This window comes from Achroia grisella, unplaced genomic scaffold (genome assembly GCF_030625045.1).
Source record: "Achroia grisella isolate CSIRO2021 unplaced genomic scaffold, CSIRO_AGI_Agris_v1 utg848, whole genome shotgun sequence".
In the NCBI taxonomy this organism is placed as follows: domain Eukaryota; kingdom Metazoa; phylum Arthropoda; class Insecta; order Lepidoptera; family Pyralidae; genus Achroia; species Achroia grisella.
In genome coordinates, this window is record NW_026713041.1 from 535,280 (window position 1) to 559,981 (window position 24,702).

The 24,702-nt window shown below is 32.0% G+C and overlaps 2 protein-coding genes across 2 annotated transcripts in view; one reads left to right on the forward strand and one right to left on the reverse strand.

Annotated features, from left to right (window-relative positions):
- Positions 1-908: 908 nt before the first annotated feature.
- On the reverse strand, positions 909-12,922 carry LOC131852370 (ubiquitin carboxyl-terminal hydrolase 14). The gene is made up of 11 exons (XM_059203043.1): positions 12,775-12,922; positions 11,240-11,418; positions 10,533-10,640; positions 10,014-10,128; positions 8,798-9,074; positions 4,902-5,058; positions 4,384-4,449; positions 3,674-3,856; positions 3,104-3,215; positions 2,226-2,405; positions 909-1,537 (listed from the first exon to the last, which is right to left on the reverse strand). The coding sequence occupies exons 1-11, from the start codon at positions 12,788-12,790 to the stop codon at positions 1,407-1,409; spliced, it is 1,524 nt and encodes a 507-aa protein (XP_059059026.1). The 5' UTR covers positions 12,791-12,922; the 3' UTR covers positions 909-1,406.
- Positions 12,923-14,316: 1,394 nt separating this feature from the next.
- LOC131852387 (ras-related protein Rab-23) overlaps positions 14,317-24,702 on the forward strand; it is a 28,694-nt gene continuing 18,308 nt past the window's right edge. The window contains exon 1 of the mRNA XM_059203063.1: positions 14,317-14,526. The gene's annotated coding sequence lies outside the window, so the exon portion shown is untranslated. The remainder of the gene's footprint in view (positions 14,527-24,702) is intronic.

Here is a 24,702-nt window from a genome sequence, read left to right on the forward strand (position 1 = left end):
CTAGATACAACTCAATCTGAAACATAATTATTGGCCAAATTTGTAACTAAAATCCTGTTTGTATCCGTATCTTTTATTATCTAATCTAGTTTAGACGTTAGTAAGTACTGAATATTATATTATATATAATATATAGTTATGCATGATCAATAAATATTATTATTACTATTGATTCTTGGAATTTATCAGACTTGTCAAATTACGCCATTATTGCTGTCAAATAGAATTTTTGGATTAAAGTAAAAAGACTAAAAATTAAGTATCTAGTTACTTAGAGAGATATGTTCTCTGCAGATTACATCTGCATATATTTGTGCTATTATACTATTAAAGTAAACAAATTGTGCTATGAAGAGGTATCAGATTGATATTATAACGATAAAGAACATAGTACAATAATTAGTACACTTTTGTACGATAGTACTTTCAAAATACCTAGCAAAATTATACATTTTTGTTATTAAGTTTATTCTGCATTTCGTTAAATGTGTTTTACCTAAAAACTTCTATATGCACAAAAGGTAGACATGTATAACGGTATATTAAATAAATTCACAATTATAAACGATGTGGAAATAAATTATTTTAATGGTTTTATTTCCTCACTTGGGTTTAAATAATGTTCTAAATATATTACTACAAATATTGCGCATTATTTCTTTATACAACTATAATGTATAGTTGATCGAATGGGTTATTCGATACATAAAGTGGTATAAATTGCCTATATATAACAGGACGTTTACATTCAACATATGAAGTCCGGGGTACCTCTCGTTGGTTGCAATTACCGAGGTCTAATGCGCTATTAAATTTCACTACCATCTCTCACCCTGCAGTCTGGACAAGTTATTACAAAGCTGATTGATAACGGAAAGAGATATGAGACAACAGTGCCGATGTAGACAACTTTATATAAAGTCTACGGTGTTCAGACTATTACAACCATATGAATAATTATACTAGTGGTCGCCAAGTGCCCGAAATTAGACCATAATAAATTAAAGTATAAGTTTAAACATTATTTCATAACAGCACAGAAACACCTCTCGATTAGCTGATTTGACAATTAAAAATATTGACATTGATGTTTTGTTATCAGTCGTGTAATTATTTATGAATTTAATTTTTATGCATATTTTTTTATTGCATTGCAAAGGGTGCGAAAATTTTTGCTTCACGTATTAATATATGTATAAAATTTTAATTGTAAGTGTAAACCCGTTTCTAATAACTTTTTCTATCAATAAATTTCTTCAAAAATTTTCTTCTCATTCATGTCACCTGATGTATATGCAAGTCTTTGGTATTATCAATAACTATCAAATTCTTTAGAGAGTAGTCGCACGGGGAAATTTATAACATCGAGAAGCATCGAGTCAGCCTTGTGAGAGAGTGCTCGGTATTTACGCGAGCGCTGTGGGGGGGTTTCCGGCGGTGTCGTCGGTCACCTCCGTCACCATGGGTTCTTCCTCCTGTTCAGGTAACTCCAGGATCCTGGGTCCGTATAACAGTAGGTAGGCGCAGTGCCAGTCGCCTGTATTAACGATATAAATACAATTTAAATTCATATTTAAGTCACTTGTGTTTTCATAAAGTAAATAAATATGCAAATATTTCGACAAGCACCATACATATTTTTCTTTAACCTATAGTAATGTCACTTTAATAATATTCTAAAGCCTGTTATAGATTATGTAAAAGGATGGCGGCTAGATAGATAAATATATAATGAACAGCAATTCATAACTTTTACTTTTATCAAATCTACTTTTATGCGGTTCCCCTTAAACGAGTCGTAGTTAATTTTTGTGACTTATTTTGATCGGGTCTGAAAAGGATTGCCTCCGTTTATAACCTGGAACCCGAACTTGAGTAAAAAGAAGATAGCTTAGTTTTTTAATGATGAGGTTAAGTAGGAGCGCGCATAATGGCTAGGAAAGGGGTAGAAATAAAGAAAGATTTATTTGCCTTATTGACCACTAAAATTGGTACAAAAGGTGGACTTAATGCTATAGCATCCTCTCCCAGTCAACCTTTGGGATGTACAGAGATACTTAAATGCTGCAATATACTATGTCAGATCATCCTTCCTGCAGGCATCCCAGTTAATTTAAATTTAAATTGTAATCTATAATCCTCCACTGGTGCCTCACTGGTTAACGCCATAACCATTCAATTGTAGAATCTTACAGCACTGAAATTGCTCTTAAGTTGGTACTGACCTCCACCACTGAGCTTGAGCACCTCCTCCTCGGAGACGGGGGTGACGGTGTCGTCGTCGCAGCGCAGCCAGGAGTCTCCGCGCGCCACCCACGCCACATAGTGCCCCGAAGATGACGACCGCCCGCGGTGCGTCAACACCGCCTGCAGACGGTAGTAACCACTGTTGTTGCTGCCCACATCTGTAACAGGCGACGGGGAAGGTGTTGTTAATAATAATCAATAAATAATTTTATTTATTATCTGAATTTGTTGCACATTTTCTCAGTATTACAGTTTTCCTAATTAATAATAAACACAATACAATGTACTATAGTGAGTAGTCAAACTCCTTTATCCCAGCTCTAGTTTTATGAACTTATATATTGCACCACCAACCATTATTCTCTTCACTATCTATGGTCGACTAGTAGAAAATAATGCATAGTGTTATATCTGTGATATGTATAATATGCATAGAAGTTAAATAAATAAAACAAAAAACCCAGAATCGTGCATTAACTATTTATGCAAGGAGTAGTGCGAGCTTGCATAAATAGTTAATGCATGATTCTGGGTACATCCGAAAACATGATGAAGAAAATTTTCATAAACTCTTTCTCTGATATGAATAAATAGTCTATAGACGTAATTAACAAATTTCTACAGTCAAAAACATATATAAAAAAATGTAGACATTTGTGCAGAATTTTTTCATACATCTTTTATACTTATACAAGAATTCCTCTTTTTCAATTTTAGCTCCACCTATGGTCATGAAAACTGTAGTGTATGAAATTTCTCTGGTCTATAATGCTTGTGTTGTTTGTTGTTCACATATCATAGTTGTTTACTTAATAACATATGTATTATAGTTTTGTGGAAATGAATTAAATCTCACCATTATCAAACCAATATGGCACAACTGTCTTCTTTTTAATCACCTTTTTACTGTCGCCATGGTTTTTATTTCTAGCATTTAGTGACGACTCTACGGTAGCATCATCCAATTCCTGTAAAGTTAGGAAATTCACTGTAGAATGTTAACATAATATCAAAATTTGACGGCCTTGGTGGTCTAGCAGTGTAGCACACAGCTTTACTTTCGCTAGTCGCGGTTTCCATTCCTCTAACTTAGATCTAGATGGCATTGTGTAAATTGTGCAGGGTTATTATTATTATTTTAACATTCCAATTAAAATTCAAAGTTAGACAGAAAATCTAAGGAGAAAATGCGGGGAGAATACTACGTTGTTTCAAAATGGACTTAAGTTACATGGAAGCATAAAGCTGAAATTGGTATAATTAACGATTACGTTCGACAGCGCTCTGAGTTTCTAAATCATAGAGATATGTCAAGTAATAGAGATAAAAAGTGCGTACACTCTTTTTTTACATTATCACTGATTTACACATTTTCATAGTCGCTCTATTTGTCTTAATTGACCCTTAGTAATTCATATTCACTTACCTTAAATTTCGCCCTCATTGGTGCAAGCCTCTCCTGAAGTTCCGGCGAACATAGTTCGTATACGTCCAAGTCGAGGGGGAACTTTACGTCCTTTAAGATCTTAGCGTTGATAGATTCCTTTTCCTTGTAGTAGAAGCGAACAAACTGCACAGTGAGATATGCGGGCAGCCGACTGATTTTACTCTGAAATCAAATCAAATATATTTTTACGTGTATGTTTCATAAACATATATACGAGTATACATAGAGTACAGATAATTAGGATAAGTCAAAGTTACTGCTATTCTGATGTGAAGTGTGAGCTGAAAAGGATTGACAAGAATCTCTAAACTTTTTATTTAAGTTGCAGTTCCATGTGAATATAAACATTACACATGTTTATATTCACATGGAACTGCAACTTTGTTAATTAAAAAGATTAATTATCACCTAATAATTACAAAGATATAAAATACTTTATATAGAGACAAATCCTTTATTTGATTAACAAAAAATATACTGAAGTACACTTACACAAATGCGGACAATACATATTTCGATATAATATTAAGAAGTTTATATTATTATGTGTGAACCACAGCAATACAAAAATGTTATAAGCTCAGTGTGGTAGACTGTTCAGATATCAAAATACTGATTTACATCTTCAACCCAATTTCTACAATTATACATAGTGGTAAAAATATATAAAAAGTCATATAAATACTTACAGTTTTTGTATAAATAGCATCGCGTCCCAATGTTTGCGACAACTTCGTGATTTGTTCTGACATTTTCTGTGAAGAAAATCATTTTTGTACATATATCACTTCTAATTGCAAATAAAGTCACACGTGAAATTAAAATAAAATAATAGAAATCCATCAAGTAGTGAAATGGACTTCCGCAAAATAACACCTAATTCGATTAAATATATAAAATAAAATTGCAAGAGGCACATTATAATTATTAATAAATGGTGTATTACGCTGGCGGGCCACCAAAGGTAGAGGATAAGATGAACATGAGGCTGATATTAGTGATTCCCTCATTGAAAAAGGGCAGTCAAAAATATAATTTTCAGACTAGACAAGACAGATTTGAACTCTTAGGTATTAACAGGGTAGGAAATCAATGGTCTAGTAGACTAGACCATATACTAGATAATATTAGTATTAAATATGACACTAGATAATATTAGTGTGTAATAAGTCCTATAATTTGTTATTTAATAAGAATATTTACTTACCGATCTCAGACCAGATTGTAGATATTTGACATCTTGGGAGATAAAGCAGGATAATTGTAGGAAAGATTCTGTGTTGCGAGTAGGAGGCTCTTCAGCTTCCGAGCATACTAATTGAACATCTAATGTTCCACCAAAGTATTGCTCTATAACAGATGTTCTGAAAAAAAAGATCAAAATCAAACTTTAATATTATCAGTTATTACATAATAGGACATGTTAATGATGGCGGACTTAAAGAAAACTAATGGTCGAAATTTGACCATAATTAATTTAAATGAATCATAATGTTATCGTTCAATGTAAAATGTTAAAATGTTTTATTGTCAAATACCATATTTCTGTGTGTTTGTATCAGGTAGGTATAGGCAGTGGCACTCAATGAGGAAGTAGCCATTATTATTGCTAAAAGTTGCATATAGATGGCGTGATTGGTATCGATGGAATTCTTCATAGTTTTGCAAACGTTTTAAAAAACAGAACTGTGTTTTCAAAAATGTTTAATCAATTTTTAAAAAGTTATATATACATGTTAAAATGAAATAATGCGTTTAGAAAAGTAATTTTCATATATTTACTCATTTTGTTATTTTCCAGTACTTAATTACACTTTAATCAGTGCTAATATGGGGCTCAATGTTTTCAAAATGCTTTCATAGATGGCATTGTCGTCATTTGTATCGGCCTAATTAAATGTCTTTTTTATATTTTCCAATAATAAGCACTTAATATATTATTATTGTAAATTAAACATATAAAAAATTTTTAAGTAAATTAAAAATAGCCGAACAAGCAAGTAATACTATTTCCAATAATACTTATGTATGAAGTGTTGTCATATTAAAAATAAATACATGTATTATCGATTTCTTGAATAATCGATAACAGGATTTTATTACAGCGCATTATTCGATGATGCTTTTAATGAGTCGTTGTGAACAGTAAATTTTCATTATTATGTATTATAGCAGTGTTCCGTTTCAAAGAACGGAATATAGTAGTACATTATTAGTGTCGTTGGTTATTTACATTTGTACTGAATAATCGATTACATAATAATTTAAAATATCGAGTACGAATCGTAGCTGTCTTCGAATACTGGCAACTGGTAAGATTAAAATAGTATTTAAAAAAAAGAGAGAAATCGACCCTAACTCGAATACCATAAAGTTGATTTTCCTTTCTCATTAATATATCATAGCAGTTTGTTTTTAACTTGCGTATGACTCTGTGGTATGATGTTTAACGTGTATTGTTATTGTACGGTGCATACATTTCAAAAATTATATTTTAATGTAGGTACATACTTTTCATACATGTCAAAAAATATCTTTTAATGTAGGTACACACATTTCTTTCATACATTTCATACATGTCAAAAATTATCTTTTAATGTAGGTACATACATTTCATACATTTCAAAAATGAACTTGTAGGTACATACATTTCTTTCATACATCTCATACATTTCAAAAATTATATTTTAATGTAGGTACATACATTTCATACATGTCAAAAATTATCTTTTAATGTAGGTACATACATTTCTTTCATACATTTCATACATTTCAAAAATGAACTTTTTATGTACGTACATACATTTCTTTCATACATCTCATACATTTAAAAAATTATATTTTTATGTAGGTACATACATACATTTATTTCATACATTTCAAAAATGAACTTTTTATGTAGGTACATACATTTCTTTCATACATCTCATACATTTCAAAAATTATATTTTAATGTAGGTACATACATTTCATACATGTCAAAAATTATCTTTTAATGTAGGTACATACATTTCGTACATTTCAAAAAGTATCTTTTAATGTAGGTACATAACACCCCATGTCAGACCCCTTGTATTTGGAAGAAACTTAAAAATAATGCCAAAAATATTAGATGAATATATTTTTAATACGAATATTGTTTTATTTTTGTTCATCAACTTTATCCCTCACTAACAATACTAGTAGTAGTACATAACCTGGTTTATACCGCTAAAGATATTGAAAGATATACGAGTACTGAATTACTCGTATATCTTTCAATATCTTTAGCTGTTATCAAGTTCAAAATAAGCACACATTACTTGCTTTAGATAACAGAGTAATATTACTCGTAATAAAAACATTTGTAACACCCATATGTATACTACGTATGTATAGTAATTACTTACACTGCGGCGCCGTGAGACTCGTCTACCTCATCTACTAACCAATAGGAGCGCGCCTCTCGTGTTTCCAGAAAGTTCGCGACTAACGGACGATATAGTAGTAAGGCAATGAGTGTCCCAGTGACATCATTATAATATTTTCTCGTTAAATTTTATTGTAATATACACAATTTCGCACTAAATAACGTGTTACCCCGTTACACATTTCTAATAATGAAAAACCTAGACCAACCCTGTTCACTTAATCTTACAAGATCTGACTTTAAAAATTACGATATCCTCATATAGCCTTTCATTTCCCCTTTCAATACTTTTTCGCATTAAAAAGTAGCCTTTCTCAGGGTCTACATTATCTGTCTACCAAATTTCAATTAAATCAGTTCAGTAGTTTTGGCGTAGTAGACTAAGTTACTTTAGCATTTATAATATTTGTAAGAATATCGCTATTAAAAATAGGGGTTGGTGAAAGACGGGTGAAAATTTAGGCGTGTATGTATTTTCAATGTAACATTATAAATAAATAAAAAAATGTCCATAATACAAAACAATATTTTTTCGGGGTAGGCCACCCCTATGACTTAGGGGTATAAAAAATAGATAACAACCCTACCTCAGACCTGGCAAGTATACATATCAAATTTCATCAAAATGTGGGAGAAATATGGCAACTAACACTGTGATACAAAATTTATATATAAGATATAGCGGAATTCTCATTAGGAAAAAGAGGGGTACATCGTAGAATACATGAGGTATATACCAGTAAATTAATTGTAGCTAAAACCAGTCTCTTACACATAACGATTGAAATAAAAAATCATATAGCCCGATTTTGATACGTACGAGTATAAAAGTATCAAAATTGGGCTATACGTATAGCGCAGACGCGTTACAACATATCAAAAAAATAGGCATGGAATGTAAAATAAACCATAACATAATAGGTATATACATTGGCACATAAGCCATATCTGCAGAGTGTCGGCTAACGATATTATACCTACACATTTACATTGAATCTTGAATCGTCCCTAATGAGGTACACGATACAGTTACCTACATATCTATTATATACATATCTTTGCAAAACAGATGTCATGTAGACTGAATTGACTGCCATCTATTTTCATGCTTTGTTACTAAGCACCCACTAGTAATCCGAACTGCTTCAGATCTAGAGACATCTAGCGGCTACGGTGGCGAAATAAAATAGCCCGAAGAATAGCCCGAGTTAGGAAGGAACCATTTTCTTGTATGGGATGGGGTATGTAATATTATGTTATCTGTGGTATAGGTAAATACAGGTAGTCTGCGTAATGATTTTTTAATCCTTTAATGTATTTTTATGCATTACTTAAAAAAATATATTTCTGCACTCCTTCTCTATATAAACTATAAGTATGGGAAATTCCATATACCTCAATATCCGCGCAATTTTCGCAAAAAGGGGTACAAAGTTTTTGCTGTACGTATTAATATATAGATAATATAAATCTATTAAGTAATAATTTAGATTATGAGACACATTGTAAAACCACTTCTCAATTATAAGTAATTATCAGTATGCATGAACAAGCGTAAATTGTTTCCTTGTGACTTGTGACTTACCCTGTGACTGTGAGGGACTCGTCTATAAGAGTAATAATCTGGATGTACATATATGAACAAGTGTATATGTCGTGTTCGTTGTCCTGTGTACGTGTGAGGGTGAACTAACCTGTCACTGACGGCAGCAGCGTCGATGGGCGCTGCGACGGGCCCGGCCGGCAACCGCTGCTGCAGCGCGCGCACGATCTCCGCCCAGCACTCAGACGCGTCCTGCTGAGCGAGCCCGCCGCCGGCAGCACGCTCCGCGAACCGCGGCGCGGTCGCATGCAGCGCCCGTAGCAGTCTGGCAGCCGCGCCCGCACACGCGCCCGCTCCACCGCCCTCTAGCGCCACCATCGTCTCGCTCAGCGCCGTCGTCAGCTCGCCCGCCGTGCCGCCGCCGGACGCTGCCATATTACATAAAATATTACCAACTTCATACAATTACATAGCTTACACATCTTCCGTTTCGCAGCATGGATAGTCTTAGCATTAGTTGTTCATGCACGATTTAATATTAGACGTAGATACATACATAAGTTTACGAAGTAATTAAATTGGCTTTTAAAAATAAGAAAGAGTAAAGAGTAGAGAGAAAATATGAGTTGAATTTCTTGCCAGTTCTTTCAATTGAATCTGTATATTAAAGTGGGTGTAGCAAAAAAATATTAATACAAAAAACTTAAACTAAAATGTCCTACATGAATCAATTAATTTTAATTTAATTTGAGTCCAAATACACTCTTAAAGGGCGAAGAGGATTGACTAGTAACCCCACTGCTACCAATGTATCATTTTAGTCAATCTCCTCGCAGTTGCTCCTGGATACCATTCTGATAAATTCATGGTAAATATACCACAGGCTAAATGACCTGATCTGGTGCTCATCTTATCATTCTCCACTGGTGCCCCGCTAGCGTAAACCGTTAGCGCAGGCGGGTGCACCATTCCATTATCATCCATAAGTATGGACAGAGGCAAAATACACTCCTAGTTAACTATGGGCCCAAGAGTTAGTAAACTGGAAAAATATTAGACTTATACTGAATTGAAGAAGTCTAGGATTCTCAAATTATCTCTTAGACACTCAACTATTCATTAAATTGGTTAAGGGTTACAGAAGACGATGTGAGCCCGTGGTTCACACAAGTGTTGATTAATGTCTAGGGAGAATCTAACTATTGTGTGCATACACATAAAGTTCCCATTTGCAACTGTTGCTGAATACATGCATTATATTTTATAATAGGATGTGTATTTTACCTTTTTTTATCCAAAACTAATTTAGTATCAATTATCCTATGCTCAGTAAAATTTACTTATGGCAACTCTTACTAATTACTCACATTTGTCATAACTAATCAATGCATTCCTCAATTCGGGAACAGTCTTGAGACATTGAACTGTTGCATTCATATAACATGTGTTTCCTAAATTGATTAGTCCCTCTGGCATATCCAACTGGAACAATAATGATACAATAATAATTCAAATATATAAATAAATTACATTTTATATACAATAGACCCAGATGTGTCTACATTCTTTTTAGAAGTTTAGAGATACTCCTAATATACAATATTTACTACATAAGATACATACATATATAATAAATACTTATTTTTACACTATAACATACTAAGAAGAAAGAGTATGTAACTCAAATTTATAATATTAAGAAAATATTTATCTGACATAATTCTAATAATTATGAAAGTGTAAATTAGAAAAGTACATAAGTTGAAAATAAACATTATTTTCAACATATGTACTTTTCTAATGAAAAATATTTGAACAGAATACTTAGGCTAGTCTATTCCTCTAAAAAATAATTATTGTTAAATTGTTATATGAAAGTAACTTACGGCAGTAGCCAATTCAGACTCATTCATGTCCTCCACAAACTTGGTCTTCTCCACGGGAGCAGCAGGTACATCCTCCTCTTTGCTCCCCATTACTAGCACTAATGCATTCTATAACATACATAATTAAGTAAAACAATAGTCAACAATACAACTAAGTGATTATTTTTTTTATGATTGACAGTTTTAAAATTCATTTATATATATTAAAATGTAACTGATCATTGCCTGTAAATGAAAAATGCAGGAGAAAAACTAACTAGAGCATTATAATAATATAATAGATCGAAAACCCGATTGTTACAATTTTTATTTGTGTGTTTGTGAGTGCTAATCTCAGACAGTCAACCAATTTACATGCAGTTTTCTCTAATGTGTTGTGGTAAGGTTTAATTTATAGTGTATGTTTACAATAGGTGTTTCATGGAGGAGTTTGGCTGGTTACTTTAGTGGTCTTGGCTCTACAGGCACAACGGCCCAGATGAGAAAGGCTAAATACGAAGAATATTGTCCAAGTTACATGTTTTATTTTGTAATGAATTTGATTGAATGACGGTTTGTATAAAAGAAATATATGAAAATATTATTATTCTGAATGCTATGGGCAGAAAGCTACAGAATATAATCCAATTCAAAAGCAAAGTTATAGAATAATAATAGTTTAGAAGTATTTTAAAAAATCTCCCTTATTGTATAGAGATATGACTTACATTAGTCAATTTGAAGTTTGCCCATGAATCATCTCTCAATGTGACACCTTTACACACCACTTTCTGCCTCTCAGGTTGCACCCCCGTTAGAGCAAATATCTGTGCTTTAAACACAACAGGATCATCCTCAGTATTCACTTCCACGCCAGGGTATGTCTCCTTGCCCCACTTTACTTTTACTGTTTAAGATAAAAACAATTGTTAATACAAGTAAACAAAAATCTATACATATAAAGTACCTATCATATTCATTTTCTAAAAATAATTAATCTATATCTTATAAAATATAATAACTACTGATTATCGTAACATAATTTTAGTTAAAACTCCTCAATATTTCTTTGTTCTTCTAACAACTGTTAATATATAGAAACTGTAACTAAATATATAAATTTATTTATTTTTTGACTTTTTGTTGGTTCAGTTTTTCACATCTCAGGGAAAGGCAAAATGATTCAGCCCATGCAGCCATAGTCTTAGGTAGTATTCTCATATTATATATTTTTCCATTTATTGTCTTCACAATTCGAAACTCTTCAAAAAAAAAGTTGATAATATGTACTCAAATATACATTTCTATGTTATACTTTGACTTAAATCTGTAAATTATTTTGTTTAATTACACATCACATATTACTTGTCTTTTTAGATTTTGATAAGACCTTAATAGTTGCAATAATACTACAATATAAAGCAAAAATTTTGACAGAAGCAAGAGATTAGGATATTATTCTTATATTCCATGATTCATATTTTCCATATAATGACATGATAGCTAATTAGCAATATTTATTATCATTGTTGTTATCTAGGAAAATACAACACTGATGACTGATAATATTAGAATAGACTCATTGTCTGCCTCAACTTCTAATCCACTTAGAACCCATTTCTGATGAAATCTTGATGAACTCATGGTGAGTTCATCAAGATTTCATCAGAAATGGGTTCAAATTTCAAATTTCAAATTTCACCACTATGATTCTAAAAAATCATACAAAGGTTGAATTAATTGCTAACTATGACAAGGATTCTTTCTTTACTGAATTTGACTTTGTGAATAATTTTACATTTACCATACCAGCCTAAGAATGAGCAAGTTTTAAAAAATTATATATATATATTTAATGTTTCATGGAAAATACATCATTCTATTTAAATATTTAAAGACAGATCTTGGATGTAGCAACTCAAGCTCAACTCTTATTAAGTTACAAAAAACATTTCCATATATTTCTAACTATATTAGGACCTTGATCCAGTTGATTCAGTGTCAATTTATGGAAAAATCTTACAATGCCGGTGTATGAGGTCGTATTTTCCTACAAGGTATCGCCATGACGTAGCAAATATTGAGTTGTGGAATTTGGTAATTAATTTAATTGTAAACTTATAGTTACATTAACATGCATAATGTATTTAAGAATTTAGATATTGTAGCTTGAAAATAATTCGTTGACATTTAAAAAAACAAATATAACCTAAGAAATTTGTAAATTAGCCAAGTCATAAATGTGATATTCTGAATAACTCACCTGAAACTTTCGGCATATTTGGCGATCTCCAAATTACCACTTGACGACTTACTTGAGTAAATTAAATAGAAAATTATAAAGTTTTGAAATTGAAAGTCACGATATGCATCCGTGGGACTAAATGACAAACAGACAGACAGATTCATGACAATGACATGACACAGCATGACAGTTTATGACACAGGATTGAATGATGTCAGAAACTTCAGACTTCGGTAAATAAACGTCATTACTTAATACAAATGACATTTTTCTTTAATTAATCGCAAATTCTACAGTAAACGTAAGAAAAAGGGATCCCTAATTACTTAATGTCAATTTATAATTACTTATTTTGTTCTTTTTATAAGTATATATGGTCATAACATGTTACAGTTTGTTGAAAATGTATAAATCTAACGTGACAGAAAACAAAACTATTTTATTACTACCGTCTTTCTTTAATTTGGATTGTTATCGGTGTTTTCAATCACCAGATGGTTTATGATTTTTTAATGTAATCTGCCTTATGAGAATTTAGAGATATCTGCAGATAGGTATTACTGAGGAAAATAAGCAAACAGCAATACGCGGAAGGAAGAAACCCTAAATTTTTTACGCAGCAAATAAACTCAGACCACTTATACCAAGATTTACAGAAACAAACATTAGCGTTTATTGAACGCATGCTGTCTCTAAAATATTTAACGGGGTTAGGGAATTATTAATGATAAAAGGTTTATTGCTAGCAATGTCTCCTTAGAAAAGAAGAAGGTATAACTGATAGAAATTTAAAAATATAGGTGAAAAATTTGACACCACTATAATAACGCCGAAAACATAAAAATATCTTCATCAAAATGTCTCTGTAGCGTTTAATCGCTGGCCAAGTTCAGACTACTATGAGAACATGTCATAGTGGGCTAACTGACCCTATTTTATACCCATCCTCTCAACTTTCAGAAGTGTTGTGCCAACCTGTCATTAGCGCTGGCACAACTTTCATTCTATCATAGTGTATGTACCTATCTTATTTATAATACCTACTGAGATGATCCCCTTACACTTGGACTACCTATTGGGACGACGAGGCAGTTCGGATAACTTACTTAAAAATTTAATTTAACTTAATTACTATCACATGACTCCTTCCTCCATAGATCTATTATATCATCTATTCAGTTTGTGAGATCCCAGCGATGAGTATGTGAGATTTAAAAAACTTGTCCCCACTAAGGCTAGCTGGTGATGATAAGGTAAGCTGGTTAGTTAGGTATTTTCCTGAATAGATCGTTGCACAAGAGTGCAACGGAGTCGAATCTAGAATAAAGTATCAAATCCCATAATAAACGACAATATACAAAAAACTGTATCTACTCATGAGTGTAATCTTAGTGTTATTATTTTTCTGATATGCAATTCCTCGTGTAATCGTAAATCAAATTTTCCAAAGGATTCGATAGCATTTTCTCATGTGTCCAACGCGTCTCCCCGCGGTAAGTATACGTTCGATGAACTCGAAGCCTGCGCAAGCGCCGCGTCTGCCGACACCACCTCTATGTCTCAAACCTACCAGTCTCTCAGAACACTCCATTGTGTCCATACGCCGATCGTTGTGAACGCGCTACTTTCTAACGACGATATATTAAATCTCCTTAAGTGCGTGCCAGTGTAGTGATCGGGGTGTATCAATCAAGTGTCAATACATCTGATGTTACTATATCTTCATAAGGGATGACATTACAACCTGCTGTTGGACTTCCGAAGCTCGCTGTAAGTTCATCGAGCTTGTGGTTTCTAGTAATTCAGTTGAAAGTTATGATCAATAATCTTCATCCATAAACATAATTTCACACCGGTCGTCCTGTAGCGTCTTACAATTATATTGTAAAACTCATCAACTATGTAAACCATCTATTTTGCATATACTAAATAGGTATTCAAACCCGTTAAGTAGCTATAAAACTAGTTAAATATAGGATTCGTTTATTTACATAATAAATGAACGATATAAAACTTGTTCTAATTAGATATTACCTACTTAAATATTCATTTCGCGATTCTAATGCTACTTGAAAATAAATGCATTTAAAAATATTTTAATATGTTCCTATTTTGAGATAAAATTTACTTGGTACAGGCATTAAAGTAATATGTTTTATTTTTGGACTGTCGGCGAAAATTCTTTCACTTTCCCCGAATCAAACCAAAGTATAGAACAAATATGAAATTTTGGTTTATCGAATTTATCTAAATATCTCGCTATCTCATGATTAAATATTTATTAGAAGCTTGTATAACAAAGTAAAAAGTAAGTATTCACCTATGTATTTCATATACGGCAAATATTTCATACGCACATGAAGGAAAAAAACAAGAGGAATTAGTAGGTACATATTTATCGGTCTCTTCGAGGTCACGAATCTAAAGTGGACAAATCCAACTGGTGTATTTACTTACGCCCTTTGAATACAAACCACTTGGAACAGTATTTGCAAAGCTGATGTTGTTTTCCGAGAGTTTTTGCTGCGACGCGGTCGTCATCGCGTAAGGAATTCATAATGGTGGGCTAAGGATTCATCTACCTGACGATAATGACACCGGGGCAAATCTTCAAGATATTGTAACAACTTACCTATATTTATAATAACGCTAACCTGTTATTTTTAGCTCTTGGTGTATAGAATAAAATAATTACATTTGCATATTTCAAACATTTATAAGGCGAAAAGTTTTGATAGGAATGTTTAAATAAAGTAATTGATTGCATGATTCTAAAGCTACATGCAATAATAAATTTAAAATAACAATAGTAAGTTGAAATAAAAACTAACTACATTACTGATTGAGAATCATAAAGTAATTCCAGTTTACTGTAAAAGTAATTTAACTTAAGAATAAAAATATTAATTACTCTTTGTACTTTAAAAAAAGTAATATAATTATAATAATAAAAGTGTAATTATAAAAAAAGTAAGTAATATAATAATAGGTTTTTCATTAGTTAAATAATGTTGGCTAGAACTCTACCAGTTAGTGAAGTTTATTCTACTATATAATTTTACCTTGTCTATGGTTTTCAGTTATAATATTATAATACACATTATAAGTAACACTAACAAAAAACTAATCGTAGTAACAAAAAATTGTAAGTAAAAAATAATATAAAAAACTTTCTACGTATACTGCATCTAGATCATATTAATTAATAGTCGTAAATATCTCGCACATTTTTTATCTGCGTACTGAGTTCATTTGCAAAATAGTATTTAAAGTGGTTATTCTGAAGGTCGTTTGTATCCACACGTGGCACCTGCTCCAGTCAACAGTTCGTTTCCTCCCCAACCAGTTCCGTAATCAACAGGTTTTTAGTCGCCATGAAACTGTAATTAACTTCATCTGATACTTTCTCACTTATTAAAACACATCCATCGTGATAACTAACGAATGCTTACCGTTTTTATGACAGATGACTTCTATTTTTCACATCGACTTCTATTCGCGACATCGAGTAATCTAGGTGAAAACAATAAATCATACAAGAAAAGTATACAATTGTACAAAAGAAAATTACGTACATTTCTACAAATGAGCTAATTCACTTTCAAAACTTCTCTCAAAATTTACTTGTCAAAATTATTCATAACACTGCTACTTAAAGTAGAAAGAATGCTAATTAAACATGTTTTTATAATGTGAAACATATTTTATGGAGTATCTCGATCGTGGTATTAAAACTGTAACATTGTATGTGGGTTGCGACCATTTCGCCGGCGGACCAACAAATCTATAGCATTATTTTTACTTTCAAGTTTAGTATTGTAGTTACTTCACTTCGATTCGCGGTCATATACAATATGGAAGGCGTCATGTTTATTGCCAGTCGTTATTTTTTATAACCATAAGACAGTTAGTCTTTTTTGGTAGAGTGTGAAAATATGAAATGTTATTTTCTATATACATCTAATTTGTATTGTAGTTGGTTTCCTAAGATGTAAGCAAAGATGATTGTGCCAAACCACTTTTTCATAACATATTTGTCTCACTTTCATTACGGGTCTCATTCCTTAGACATCGCTGGCCGGTTCCGGCGGACGACTCTTCACTTCTTCCTCAAATACTAATAACATGCACTATCATGTAAACACTTATTAGTTGTTAGTCATAGTAATATCTTTAACGTTTTTAGTTATTAGATTACATTTATGTGAGAAGCATTAAAAGTGTTAAAATGTGTAGGTTATACCTACTTGTTATGTCATGATTTAAAGTTGAACCGTTAATGAGTTTCTTGTCAGTTCTTTTCTGATTCAACTACATTGTGAACTGTCGGTACATTTGGGTATTAAGAAAAAACTATCAAGCTAACAACTGACTAATAATATTTATATCAAGATCTATATGCATAAAGATGTTTTAAGTTTAGTGCTTCTTTCCCAGGACCTACATATTTTCTCATTCAACTCATTTCATCTCTAAGACTACATTTATGAATGATTTAGGACCCATATAAACAAATATCTTTAGAAGCGATTCTTTGTAGCTAACTTATTACAAATTCCATCATGATAGTAACAATATTTTCTCAAACATACGTATCGATACGATCAATCGATCGTAAAATGGCGTTACTATGAAATTGAAACGTGCTTATCAATATTTATTATTGTATGTCTTGAATTTGTTATATATTTAACTTTTTAATTTAATGCAGATACAGATGATTTATTTAACTACGTGATGTAATGTTTTTTCTCGATATTATTATTTTTTCAATCGATTGGTTATTAAATTCTTCAGAAGTTCAATAGTTGTTTTGTCACATTTGAAGTACGGTATATATTTAACAAATTCTTAAATTATATATCTGTGAGTATTATTTAAAACGATATACCTGTGAACAAATCGGAATATAGGCATAGATAAAGTAATCAGATTATAAAATATTAAAAAAACAGAAAGAGCCATAAGTTTATATCATATATTACATACATATCAATGAAATGTTTATTTTTTACATGTCATAATTAAATTTTAAATATATGGGCGTTGCGATCCGTTGGTCGAAATTATTGAAGCAGTATAACGACCGTATGTAAACCCAGGCACATACCTACTGGTTTTGATTTTACCCTTATTCTTTCCATCGATATTCATTTAATATAAAAATAATTTAACATGGCAACTATTGATATTAAATTAACTAACTGAATGTGTGATTTAAAATAATGTATGAATAGCTGAATCAGATATGTCCAAAGTAATTAATAAGCAAGTCATGTAGAGGTTTAAAATGAAAAACCTAATTCACAAACGATGAGGCATAGAAAAAATAAAATGTAACAATTACCTACTCGTATACTGGAAACACTGCCAGTGTTCATACATACCTAATATTATAAATACAATAAGTATATTGTAGCTATATGTTCTATAACTAACTATACTACTAAATGTATAGTTATCAAGTAATATATATATAAATATAAAAATAATTTTATTCCGAGACTAGCTACTCGCCCCGGCTTCGCACGGGTGTACACTGTACATGTATTATACATATAAACCTTCCTCTTAAATTACTCGTATCTATTAAAAAACCGCTTCAAAATCCGCTGCGTACTTTTAAAGATACACATAGGGACAGAAAGCGGCAGCGACTTTGTGTTATACCTACTATGATACAACGTGGATTTTTTTAAGAAGCGTATATTAAGATTTCTTAATGGTCGTGTTTCAGGCGTCCATAGGCTGCGGTAACCGTTTACCATCAGATAAGCCGTATGCTCGTTTGCTACCATCATAGTATAAAATATATGGAACATAATTCGGTGGGTGTGTAACTGGACTAATAGTCTAAATTCGGCAGTCTCCCGGTGGGTCGTTGTCCACAGCGAACCGTGTCACGGTTCATGCGCAGGCGCGTCGGCGCGCAGCGCCCACACATCTCCACTTGTTCAGATCAAATAATAATTTATCATACTTTCTTTTGTATGGCTTACGAATGGCAAACAAGCTGGCCCACGTGATGGAAAGCAATAACCGGCGCCGACAGACGTGAATGGCACTTAAGAGCACTTACACATCATAAGACACGCAATGACGTCAATTTTGCATCGTAAGTCACCATGGGATCGGCTTGTACCACTCTCATTTAAATGGATTTATGTAATGTTTAAATAGTTTTATGTTTACCGTAAAACTGAGTACATTGGGTTTGCAATATTGTAGTCACTGTCGCTTTACTAGCTTTCCCACGACTTTGCACAAAAGTTCATCCTCTATTTCAAGCCGTATGGATTATTTTTATTTTTAAGTTCAAAGATAGCCTATTCATATATATGCAAGGTAATGGTCTCGTGATAAAATCTATTCTCATAAAAAAATCATTAAGACCCATTCAGCGGTTATACGTGAAAAGTAAACCAAAAAGACAGAGAGATTTTCGCTTTTAGTATTAGGTGTTAGTATTATATACATATAAATTAATATTATATTAAGTATTACGCTATTATTTTTTTTAAACCCCTCATACTTCATATTTACTTAAGCCTCAAAATAAATGAACGATTAAAAAAGCTAAAGCACTACGCATACAAAAGACTTCAACGCGCGTCGCCCTATTTCTAATTTTACTTTAATTCCTTGAACAAGTTAAAACTCGAAAATAGAAGTACGTTCTTATTATTTCCCGCTATAGAGTGGTTGAAAGCAACCTGTTTATCGACTGAAGTGGGCCTCGAAGTGGCACCTGCCGCCACCTCTAGATTTCACTGCAAAATTATTTACATTCCGCAGATCGCATATAATACGCGGAACACTTTTTTGCTTTTTGCATTTGGAATATTTTGTTCAATACTGGGAATCATGACTGTTCAGTTAGTATATTAGATAATTTGAGAAACTAAAAGTAAAGAGAATTCCTGTTATATATCGTTCTATAAGAATTTATGGATCCCAACAATTAATTTGATGTTCTCTTTCCAAACTCGAGAGGAGAAAAGTTGTAAACTTCTTTATAAAATACTACTTTAAGTCAAAAAGTAACTATATATCTAAATTTTCTATAGTATAGCAATATCTAGTCTAACTTATTAATCCTTCCTAACATCATATTTCTTTATTGAACACCTTGAAACCTTAATTAAATCATATCGTTACATAAAAACTTCTAACCAGTAAATTGGTTTACGTAATCACATACCACTATTGGCGGATTTAATAAAATCGTATCTTAGTGACGGAGTTACGTATACGGAAATACACTGAAACAGTTTAGAAACACGGAAAACGCGTGGAACATTAGTCGATTCTCATATTTATTGGGCATTGAGTAAAAGTGGGGCAACTCTTGTGTGTTCGTGTGAATCTCAGCTTAATAAAGGGACTTTAAAAAAACTAAAATTTGTTACCTATCTGAAATACTATCATATAATAAGATCTAATATTCTTTACCTACTGTTTGTATAAAATACATCTACATTTCACAGCTATGTATGATCACATAATAAATTTACATATATGAAAGTAACTATGAATGATTTAATGTATATTAAATACTAATTAGATACATTATAAAGTCTGTAGCATAGCAGTTATGTTTGAATCTATTTAACCAATTATAATAATATTTATTGCTAATAAGCTATTTACCGCAGGCGGCTTCGCCCACGCGGAATCTGTTATTTTCCGTTATTCCTGTTGAAATTAGAGAAATTTCTTATATATAGAAGTTTACAACCTGAAATAGAACTTTATTAAGTGAATCTAAATTTTAATAATGTTATTTATTCTATTGAGTCAAATAAAAATATTAAGTCATGGGATTTGATGTTCTTATTTAAGTCAAATAATGATATCAAACGTCTTCTCAATCCTATCATATTTAAAGATGTTTTCTAATGTTCTTCATTCCCTGTTACCTTTCTACACTGAATTTCTTAATAAATAGAAAACATATCTATAAAAATAAGTATATTATAATATATTAGTATAATAAATTCTTTCTGTGGTTAGTTAAGTCAATAGTTAGTTAGTTTACACACGTGCCTGACATGGTCGTCGCGTCTTGGATGTAAGCAAAGATCCGATCACGACGGCGCGGCAGATGCTCTCAAGCACCTGTCGTACCCGACGATTGACTCTTACCGTGTAATTTTATTATTGAGGTTATTTTGTTAAAATATTTTTTTTCGCAAGTTTTAAAAGGAGGATATTTTTTTTTTAATTTAGACACTGTTTAATAGTGTCTATTTAAAATTGATGTTACATCTGTTACTATACGAAAAGGATACGATGGGATTATTGTTGTGATAAGTACTCAGTCAGATCAAAACCATCGTGGCTAATTCCTGATGAATTACCTGATATGACTTCATCCGCATCCTATTACCTTCACTGGTGTAGAGTATGCCCCATCTTTGAACGCACCAACCCCAACCCCTTTACAAAGGTGGTGGGAAGCATGCACAACTAACCTTTATCGTTTTAGTAGTAAGTACTAGTTTCACTTTATTAAAAGCCATCTTTACCAGCTATATAACTGGATTTCATCATCACTATCATCATACTTTTTTCTACGTACTTATATACAACTGTGCTTAAATGAAAGTTCTTACTATTGACTAGTCCCGGAACCGATACCAGTAATGCACCGATGCACATTAACTTAGCTTTCCCGTTTAGAGAGATATTTTGCAAGCTTAACTCGGCGCCGCAACACATATAATCGTGAACAGAAAAAACAAATGACGGTTCTTTCTCGTACGCTTACATTTGTCATGCGAATAGTTTGACTCCGTTACATAGTTTCTTTTCGAACTATTCTAATACTGTTCGTGCCGCTGGCCTTTATGCATCACCGGACGAAATTGTAGGTGACTTGTAAAAGTGCTCCAAACCCATGGAAATGTATATTGGTACATATAAGTACATACGATGTTAAAGACTTCTATGAATTTTTCCCACCGCCAAAACTATGGTTCAATTTTAAAGATAGCATTTATCGTGTGAAAGTAGGTATAATAATAAATCTGATTGTAAATAAATAGGAAAAAGAAATATATCATGTATAAAACATGATATATTTCTTTTTTAGTTAGTATAGTAGGTAAACTAGTACTTTAGAATTCAAAGGTCTAACATTTTAATAATCAGATTTTAAATTCAGAAATTAAATCTACTTTTTATGGTAAATGTCAGAGCGAAAGACAATGTAGTGCACTTATAAACTTATTGTAATTACAGATTTTAATAGCTTCCAATATATGGCGACACGGTCTTCGCTGTATGTGGAAAAATTTCATGCATTTAAAAGACTTTGTAATGTAACAGGTTAACGGCTTTTTGTAAATAGTGTGTACCTTCATTGGTTTCTTATTTTTAGTATGCAAGGGTATATAAACCTAGTATTTAACTGCACTGACGCCAAACCTACGACTGTGATTTACTAGTTAGAGGAAAAGCAACTTTATAATAATTGCTGCAGTGACATTAGTATTTATTTATCATCTGTGTTGGTTATGGTGAATTTCACATGAAAAGAAATTTAGTATATCATATTTCTTTCTATAATTATATACATACATATAAACTTTTATAAGCGTTGTCTCTCTGAAGAATCTCCTGTCATATTCCCTAGAAGTCAGAATCCGTAGCTTTGTTCTCAGACTAACGTCGTTTCGGTCAAGCAGGAGTTGGGTTTCAGTTGCTTCATAAGTTCTTCAGCGGATTTGAAGTGCTTTGCGCACTTTTCGTTCCGTGAGACTGGACAGCTAGTAACACTATTTACTACTAACTATGAAAAAAGAAGTCCAAATAAGATAAATAAACTTGTAAGCAAAAAAAAATAAAGGAAAAAGACTGGAAGGGAAAGATCCGGGAAAAAAAATGAATAATAAAAAAATATATGATAACAATGAAATTTACATGCATTCTGTGGTTTTATATTAAAGACTATAATAAAGCGACAATATTATAAATTATGAGTTAGATATTAGCTAATACGATCTGATGTAATACTTCAGTTGTTATTTTCTTGTTGGCAACAGCAAGGACGCGAACCATTCATAAACATGTTGTGCCAGTTATAAAAGTCGGCAGAGCGTAATGAATGACAGAATTTGTGCCATTCTATCAGTTAAATAATATTTTGCTGCAAAGATAACTTCGATAATAATCTGGTTAATATGATTGTGTCAAATAATATTTAAATATATGTATTATATTAAAATAGTAATTATGTATTAACTAAATAGTAAATGTAAAAAATAACTCATGAATAAGACTAAACAGAATAATCCAACATACTTCTATAAAAATGAGTGTAATATATTTAAATACAAAATATTTTGAACTTTTTAACGAATTGAATTAATAAGTCATAAATTTACGCCTAGGAATTTTATTTTTCTAAACATATATTATAAAAAGGAAGAATCTCATTTCTTGTATGATATAAACTCACCAAAAAATATATTTTTTTTTATCATCTTTCATCTATAGACAAATATATTACATATATCAGTGAGTATCGTGGTCTGGATTTCACGATGGTAGAGCCGCAGTATACAGCTAGCAATTAAAAGTCTAATCTAATAATCTAAATACTGTCTATTGTTTAACAACTAAAATGTACATTGATCGAATTGATCAACAAACATTTGTCCGCGACGGTTGCCGGTTGATGGTTCTTGCGTTGACGACGGTGGGGCTGATAATAATAAAATTATAACAATTATGTGCGTACGATCGGGTGATGGCAGGGAACAGTCTGCGGCGTCGGGCTCACATTCCGTTATTATCAAGTTGAATGACCATTTGCGTGCCTTCACACCATACCACTAATGTCATCCTTGCATACTTAGATTTTCACAGCTAATCAACGCACATATGGCTGAGTGTCACCTAGTTGTCAGTAACATAATTGCTTCTGTACCTGTAAATCTACATAATGAATACGTGAACCAAAATCTTTTTTAGAAAATGGCGCGGAGGGATCTTATCATTTATATAGAGGAATGCAGAATGCTAATATTTTTTTTATTAATTGAACATAAACAATTGATTAAATCAATAAAACACACACTATATTTGACATACACACGCATCAAAGTATAGTCTTTGACAATAGAATTAATAGTGTTCAAACTACTACTTAAACAAATAAGAGAAAACATAGATTTATATAACAACTACTACAATCTACATATATCCATATAATAGCTCCCTTTATAAATAAATATAATACTTGGGCATTAGTTTGAGACGTTTGTGTTGCATTTTCCGAAACTGAATACAATAAAATATTTTATTGTAGCATTTAAATATATTGTATGCCATCTAGGCTAAACATGTCGGACAAATTCCTTGTATGTATATCATCTACTTATGTAATCACGCATGTTTTACAAATAAATAATCTTGAATCTAGAATATCTCGAAATTGGACTATTCTTAAAGGTCATTTACCTAACGCGGCAAATCCAAATTTAAACCAACCTATATCAAATATGCCTATCGTAATAGCATGCAACGAACAATGCACAATAACGAATGCAATGCACAATTAATTCAATCCGAGTTTTCTCAAATTCGGATGGGTGCATTGACAAGTGGGATTTTCGTACCCTAAATCCCTAATATGTATATTGTTTTTCTATACTCACCCCGGCTTCGCTTTACATATACACCCATATGTATTATTATATACTATTCCTCTATCTGTTAAAAAAAAACGCTTCAACATCCGTTACGTAGTTTTAAGACAGACAACGACAGCGACTTCATTTTATACTATGTAATGATGATTATCATCATTACATAGATACTACAGCACAGAGAAGCTTAAACACAAAATTTCAGAGTAGATAGTCTGAATCTCTCTGCCTTTATTGTTGATTCAGCCTACCCGACATTTACTTTATAATATATTTTATAATAATGCATAAT

What these genes read in the sequence shown, in the direction of transcription:
- LOC131852370 (XM_059203043.1), bottom strand. An exon ending in CAAACTTCAAATTGACTAAT is followed by an intron (nt 10,641 to 11,239) that starts GTAAGTCATATC and finishes TGTATGTTATAG; the next exon opens with AATGCATTAGTGCTAGTAAT. An exon ending in AGTCTGAATTGGCTACTGCC is followed by an intron (nt 10,129 to 10,532) that starts GTAAGTTACTTT and finishes TTATTGTTCCAG; the next exon opens with TTGGATATGCCAGAGGGACT.